Consider the following 7,500-nt stretch of genomic DNA (forward strand, 5'->3'; position numbering starts at 1 on the left):
CTTGAACTGACTAACTGGTGTTTGGCTCTTTGATCGATAGCCGGTTGAAACTTGCGGTGGTATCGTTTGATACCCCAGCTCTAAGCATTAGGACATAGACAATACAGAAAGAAGGGCAAATTCACAGATTGCCTTCATTGGAACAGAGCCACAGAAATGACCACGTAGAAAATGAACCACAATAGTGGGAGGTGTTCTCACGTGTAACGGTGGTACCCATGTCGATGATCTGGCGCGCCTTGCAGAGATTGCCATGGCAGGGTTGTGTGGCGTCGTGGTCCCTGTTCTGAAGGCTGGGTCGTTTGCTGCAAACCATACGACATAGAAGCAGAACTAGGCCACTCGGCCCATCGAGTCTGCTCCGCCTTTCAGTCAGGGCTGATATTTTTCTCATCCCCATTCAAGATAAGGGCAGCACGGTCGCACTGTGGTTGGCACAATTGCTTCACAGCTCCAGGGTCCCAGGTTCGATTCCCCGGCTCGGGTCACTGTCTGCGCGGAGTCTGCACATCCTCCCCGTGTCTGCGTGGGTTTCCTCCGGGGCTCCGGTTTCCTCCCACAGTCCAAAGATGTGCAGGTTAGGTGGATTGGCCATGATAAATTGCCCTTAGTGTCCAAAATTGCCCTTAGTGTTGGGTGGGGTTACAGGGTTATAGGGATAGGGTGGAGGTGTTGACCTTGGGTAGGGTGCTCTTTCCAAGAGCCGGTGCAGACTTGATGGGCCGAATGGCCTCCTTCTGCGCTGTAAATTCTGTGATAATCTATGATTCTCCTGCCTTCTCCCCATAACCCCTGATCCCCTTATTAATCAAGAACCTATCTATCTCTGTCTTAAAGACACTCAGTGATTTGGCCCCCACAGCCTTCTGGGGCAAAGAGTTCCACAGATTCACCACCCTCTGGCTGAAGAAATCCCTCCTCATCTCTGTTGTAAAGGATCGTCCCTTTAGTCTGAGATTGTGTGCCCTCTGCTTCTAGTTTTTCCTACAAGTGGAAACATCCTCTCCACGTCCACTCTATCCAGGCCTCGCCGTATCCTGTAAGTTTCAGTAAGATCCCCCCCTCATCCTTCGAAACTCCCAACGAGTACAGACCCAGAGTCCTCAACCGTTCCTCATACGACAAGCTCTTCATTCCAGGGATCGTTCGTGCGAACCTCCTCTGGACCCTTTCCAAGGCCAGCACATCCTCTGGCTTTGAAAGCAGACCAAGGCAGGCCAGCAGCACGGTTCGATTCCCGTACCAGCCTCCCCGAACAGGCGCCGGAATGTGGCGACTAGGGGCTTTTCGCAGTAACTTCATTTGAAGCCTACTTGTGGCAATAAGCGATTTTCATTTCATTTCCTCCCTTAGATAGCTTGGCTAGATGTGCGTCTTCATCGATGACGTGTTGAAGGCGGCGAAGGAGATGTTGTAGTTCCTCCGCTCCGGGGAAGTACTGGACGACGAAGGATACTCTGTCTGTTGTGCCCCATCCTGTGGTACCAGTTCCTGGGGTCATGAATTTGACAGGCCGCCCACTCTCCGGGTGAAGAAATGTCTCCTCTGTCCGAAACGGTCTACCCCGTATCCTCACACTGTGCCCCCTGGTTCTGGACGTGCCCACAACAAGGGAGGGGGGGGGGCGGACGGGATCCCACATGGCAGACTGGTACAAAAACTAAAATCACATGGGATTCGGGGTGGGCCGGCTAGATGGCTACAGAACTGGCTCGGCTATGGAAGGCGGAGAGTAGCGGCGGAAGGGTGGATTTCTGAATGGAGATCTGTAGCTAGTGGTGTTCCACAGGGATCAATGCTGGGACCTCTGGTGTGTGTAGTATATATGAATGATCTCGCGGAAAATGTGGGTGGTCTGATTAGTAAGTTTGCGGATGACACGGAGATAGTACCGAGGCTCGTCAGAGGATACAACAGGATAGAGATAGATTGGAGACGTGGACGCAGAAAAGGCAGATGGAGTTTAATCCGGACAAATTTTCGGAGAATTTCCAGTGCAGAAGGAGGCCATTCGGCCCATCGAGTCTGCACCGGCTCTTGGAAAGAGCACCCTACCCAAGGTCAACACCTCCACCCCATCCCCACAACTCAGTAACCCCACCCAACACTAAGGGAAATTTAGCACGGTCAATCCACCTAACCTGCACATCTTTGGACACTAAGGGACAATTTAGCACGGCCAATCCACCTAAGCTACACATCTTTGGACACTGAGGGACAATTTAGCACGGCCAATCCACCTAAGCTACACATCTTTGGACACTAAGGGACAATTTAGCACGGCCGATCCACCTAACCTGCACATCTTTGGACACTAAGGGACAATTTATCACGGCCAATCCACCTAACCTGCACATCTTTGGACACTAAGGGACAATTTAGCACGGCAAATCCACCTAACCTGCACATCTTTGGACACTAAGGGACAATTTAGCACGGCCAATTCACCTAACCTGCACATCTTTGGACACTAAGGGTTAATTTAGCATGGCCAATCCACCTAACCTGCACATCTTTGGACACTGAGGGACAATTTAGCACGGCCAATTCACCTAACCTGCACATCTTTGGACACTAAGGGGCAATTTAGCACGGCCAATCCACCTAAGCTACACATCTTTGGACACTAAGGGACAATTTAGCACGGCCGATCCACCTAACCTGCACATCTTTGGACACTAAGGGGCAATTTAGCACGGCCAATCCACCTAACCTGCACATCTTTGGACTGTGGGAGGAAACCGGAGCACCCGGAGGAAACCCACGCACACACGGGGAGGATGTGCAGACTCCGCACAGACAGTGACCCAAGCCGGGGAATCGAACCTGGGACCCTGGAGCTGTGAAGCAGCAGTGCTAAGCAAGTGCTGCCGGTAGCATAAAATGCGGGGCGAGGCATTTTGGGGGACAGAATTATACTGTAAATGGCAGAACCCTTAGGAGCATTAACATACCGAGCGAGCAGGTCCACAGTTCCCTAAAATTGCCAACACAGGTGGCCAAGGTGATGAAGGCAGCAAATGGCATGCTTGCCTTCATCGGGGCATTGAGCACAGGAGTTGGGAAATCAGGTCGCAGCCGTATGAAACCTTGGTTAGGCCGCATTTGGAGTATTGCGTGCAGTTCAGGGGCGCGATTCTCCGACCCCCCCACTGCGATCGGGACCCACCGATCCGCGGGGGCACTCTTTTCCTTCCGCCTTCGCCACGGTCTCCACCGTGGTGGAGGCGGAAGAGACCCCCCCCTCCACTGCGCGTGCGCGGGGATGCCGTGAGCGGCCGCTGACGCTCCCGCGCATGCGCCGCCCGGCGATGTCATTTCCGCGCCAGCTGGCGGGGCACCAATTGCCTTTCCCGCCAGCTGGCGGGGCGGAAATCAGTCCGGCGCGGGCCTAGCCCCTCAAGGTGAGGGCTCGGCCCCTCAAGATGCGGAGGGTTCCGCACCTTTGGGGCGGCGCGATGCCGGACTGGTTCGCGCCGTTTTTGGCGCCTGTCGGCGGACATCGCGCCGATTACAGAGAATCCCGCCCCTGGTCACCACATTATCAGATGGACGTGTAAGCTTTAGAGAGAGCGCAAAGAAGTTCACCAGGATGTCGCCTGCTCTCGAGGGTGTTGGCTATGAGGAGAGGTTGAATAAACTAGGATTGTTCTCACTGGAAGGACGGAGGCCGAGGGGGAGACCTGATGGAGGTCGACACAATGATCCGAGGCGTCGAGAGTCAGAGGCTTTGTTCAAGGATGGAAGTGCCAATTCGGAGGGCGCACAGTTTCTAGGTGAGAGGGGGAAAGTTTGAGGGAGGTGTGCGGGGTACGTTTTTGACACAAAGAGTGGTGGATGTCTGGAATGCGCTGCCAGAGGATGTGGTGGAAGCAGGCACATTAGCAACATTGAACAGGCATCTGGATGGTTCATGAATAGGGGGGAAATAGAGGGATATGGACCGAGTGAGGGCAGAAGGTTTTATTTTTAGTTCGGGCATCATGGTGGGCACAGGCTTGGAGGGCCGAATGGCCTGTTCCTGTGGCTGTAGTTTGTTCTTTGTTCTTTATTCTTTCTTCTCATTGTATAGGGAACATCTTCCCTGTATCAACCCTGTCCAGTCCTGTTAGAGTTTTAGAGGTTTCTATGAGATCACCCCCCCCCCCTCATTCTTCTTCACTCCAGCGAGAACAATCCTCACCTAGTCAATCTCTCCTCGTACGTCAGTCCCGCCATCCCTGGAATCAGTCTGGTAAACCTTCGCTGCACTCCCTCGAGAGCAAGGACATCCTTCCTCAGAGAAGGAGATCAAAACTGCCCACGATACTCCAAGTGTGGCCTCGCCAAGACCCTGTACAATTGCAGCAACACATCCCTGCTTCCATACTCGAAACCTCTCGCAATGAAGGCCAACGCACCATTAGCCTTCTTTACCGCCTGCTGCACCTGCATGCTTACCTTCAGCGAATGGTGCACAAGGACACCCAGGTCCCGCTGCACACTCCCCTCTCCTAATCTATAGCCACTCAGATAATAATCTGCCTTCTCGTTCTGCTACCAAAGAGGATAACCTCGCATCCATCCGCGCTAAACTGCATCCGCCATCCCTTTGCCCACCCACCTCAACTTGTCCAAATCACACTGCAGGATCTCTGTGTCCTCCTCACAGCTCCCCCTCCCACCCAGCTTTGAAACGTCTGCAAATTTGGAGATGTTACATTTAGTTCCCTCGTCCAAGTCATTTGAACTACGATGTTGTTGCCATCACAGAAACTTGGTTGAGGGGAGGGCAGGATTGGCAGCCAAACGTTCCAGGATACCGAGGTTTCAGGCGGGAAAGACGGGGATGTAAAAGGGGCGGCGGAGTTGCACTGTTGGTTAAGGAGAATATCACAGCTGTACTGCGGGAGGGCACCTCGGAGGGCTTATACAGCGAGGCAATGTGGGTAGAGCTCAGGAACAGGAAGAGTGTAGTCACAATGTTGGGGGATTTACTCCAGACCTCCCAACAACCAGGGGTAGATAGAGGAGCAGATATGTCAGGAGATTTTGACAAAAGTAACAGGTTTGTTGTGGTGGGTGATTTTAACTCCCCCTCTTGACTGGGACTCACTTCGGGCCTGTTCCAGTGCAGTACTTTTCATTGTTCTTTGTTCTTTGTAGTGCTGGGGGCTTGGACGGGGCAGAGTTTGTAAGGAGCATCCAGGAGGGCTTCTTAAACCAATATGTAGATTGTCCAACTAGGGAAGGGACCGTACTGGACCTGTAATTGGGGAATTAGCCCGGCCAGGTGGTAGAAATTTCAGTAGGGGAGCATTTTGGGAACAGTGACCACAATTCAGTAAACGTTAACGTACAGATAAGTGTAGTCCTCAGGTGAAGGTGCCAAATTGAGGGAAAGCTAATTATAATAATATTAGGCAGGAATTGAAGAATGTAGATTGGGGGGGGGCGGATGTTTGAGGGCAAATCGACATCTGGCATGTGGGAGGCTTTCAAGTGTAAGTTGATAGGAATTTCAAGACCGGCACATTCCTGTAAGAGTGGAGGATAAGTATGGCAAGTTTCAGGAACCTTGGATGATGAGAGATATTGTAGGCCTCGTCACAAAGGAAAAGGGATCTTTTGTCAAGGCGAGGAGGCTGGGAACAGACAAAGCTGTGTGGAATACAAGGAAAGTGGGACAGAACTTAAGCAAGGAGTCAGGAGGGCTAGAAGGGGTCACGAACGGTATTGGGGATCTTGAAGAACATTAAGGTAGACAAGTCCCCAGGGCCTGATAGGATGTAGACCAGAATATTGAGAGAGCCAAGGGAGGAAATTGTTGAGACCTTGAGAGGAATCTTTGCATCCTCACTGACTACAGATGAGGTCCCAGAAGATTGGCGAATAGCCAATGTTGTTCCTTTGTTTAAGAAGGGTAGCAAGGATAATCCAGGGAACTACAGGCCGGTGAGCCTTACGTCAGTGGTAGGGAAATTATTGGATAGAATTCTTCGAGACAGGATTTACTCCCATTTGGAAGCAAATGGACGTATTAGTGAGAGGCAGCACGGTTTTGTGAAGGGGAGGTCGTGTCTCACTAACTTGATAGAGTTTTTCGAGGAGGTCACTAAGATGATTGATGCAGGTAGGGCAGTGGATGTTGTCTATATGGACTTCAGTAAGGCCTTTGACAAGGTGCCTTGTGGTAGACTGGTACAGAAGGTGAAGTCACACGGGATCAGGGGCGAGCTGGCAAGGTGGATACAGAACTGGCTAGGCCATAGAAGGCAGAGAGTAGCAATGGAAGGATGCTTTTCTAATTGGAGGGCTGTGACCAGTGGTGTTCCACAGGGATCAGTGCTGGGACCTTTGCTGTTCGTAGTATAGATAAATGATTTGGAGGAAAATGTAACTGGTCTGATTAGTAAGTTTGCAGACGACACAAAGGTTGGTGGAATTGCGGATAGCGATGAGGACTGTCAGAGGATACAGCAGGATTTAGATTGTTTGGAGACTTGGGCGGAGAGATGGCAGATGGAGTTTAATCCGGACAAATGTGAGGTAATGCATTTTGGAAGGTCTAATGCAGGTAGGGAATATACAGTGAATGGTAGAACCCTCAAGAGTATTGACAGTCAGAGAGATCTAGGTGTACAGGTCCACAGGTCACTGAAAGGGGCAACAGAGGTGGAGACGGTAGTCAAGAAGGCATACGGCATGCTTGCCTTCATCGGCCGGGGCATTGAGTATAAGAATTGGCAAGTCATGTTGCAGCTGTATAGAACCTTAGTTAGGCCACACTTGGAGTATAGTGTTCAATTCTGATCGCCACACTACCAGAAGGATGTGGAGGCTTTAGAGAGGGTGCAGAAGAGATTGACCAGAATGTTGCCTGGTATGGAGGGCATAAGCTATGAGGAGCGGTTGAATAAACTCGGTTTGTTCTCACTGGAACGAAGGAGGTTGAGGGGCGACCTGATAGAGGTCTACAAAATTATGAGGGGCATGGACAGAGTGGATAGTCAGAGGCTTTTCCCCAGGGTAGAGGGGTCAATTACTCGGGGGGGGGCTTAGGTTTAAGGTGCGAGGGGCAAGGTTTAGAGTAGATGTACGAGGCAAGTTTTTTACGCAGAGGGTAGTGGGTGCCTGGAACTCGCTACCGGAGGAGGTGGTGGAAGCAGGGACGATAGTGACATTTAAGGGGCATCTTGACAAATATATGAATAGGATGGGAATATAGGGATACGGACCCAGGAAGTGTAGAAGATTGTAGTTTAGTCGGGCAGCATGGTCGGCACGGGCTTGGAGGGCCGAAGGGCCTGTTCCTGTGCTGTACATTTCTTTGTTCTATATATTGTGACTAGCTAGGGCTCCAACACCGAACATGGATGATTTGGGGCCTACCTTCATAAACCTGCCTTAGGCCCATATCCCTTAATATCTTTGCTGAACAAAAATCTATCTATCCCAGATTTAAGATGCGGTTTTCTTAGCTTCAACCCCTATCTATGGGACAGAGAGCCAAATCTCTCA

The 7,500-nt window shown here is 51.3% G+C and overlaps 1 protein-coding gene across 1 annotated transcript in view; it reads left to right on the forward strand.

Annotated features, from left to right (window-relative positions):
- Positions 1-7,500, forward strand: part of LOC140422575 (myosin-6-like) — a 232,384-nt gene that overhangs the window by 62,601 nt on the left and 162,283 nt on the right. The window contains 1 exon segment of the mRNA XM_072507581.1: positions 1,790-1,816. Within this exon segment, the coding sequence (XP_072363682.1) occupies positions 1,790-1,816 (27 nt within the window).

The sequence above is a fragment of the Scyliorhinus torazame genome, chromosome 5 (assembly GCF_047496885.1).
Source record: "Scyliorhinus torazame isolate Kashiwa2021f chromosome 5, sScyTor2.1, whole genome shotgun sequence".
Taxonomy (NCBI): domain Eukaryota; kingdom Metazoa; phylum Chordata; class Chondrichthyes; order Carcharhiniformes; family Scyliorhinidae; genus Scyliorhinus; species Scyliorhinus torazame.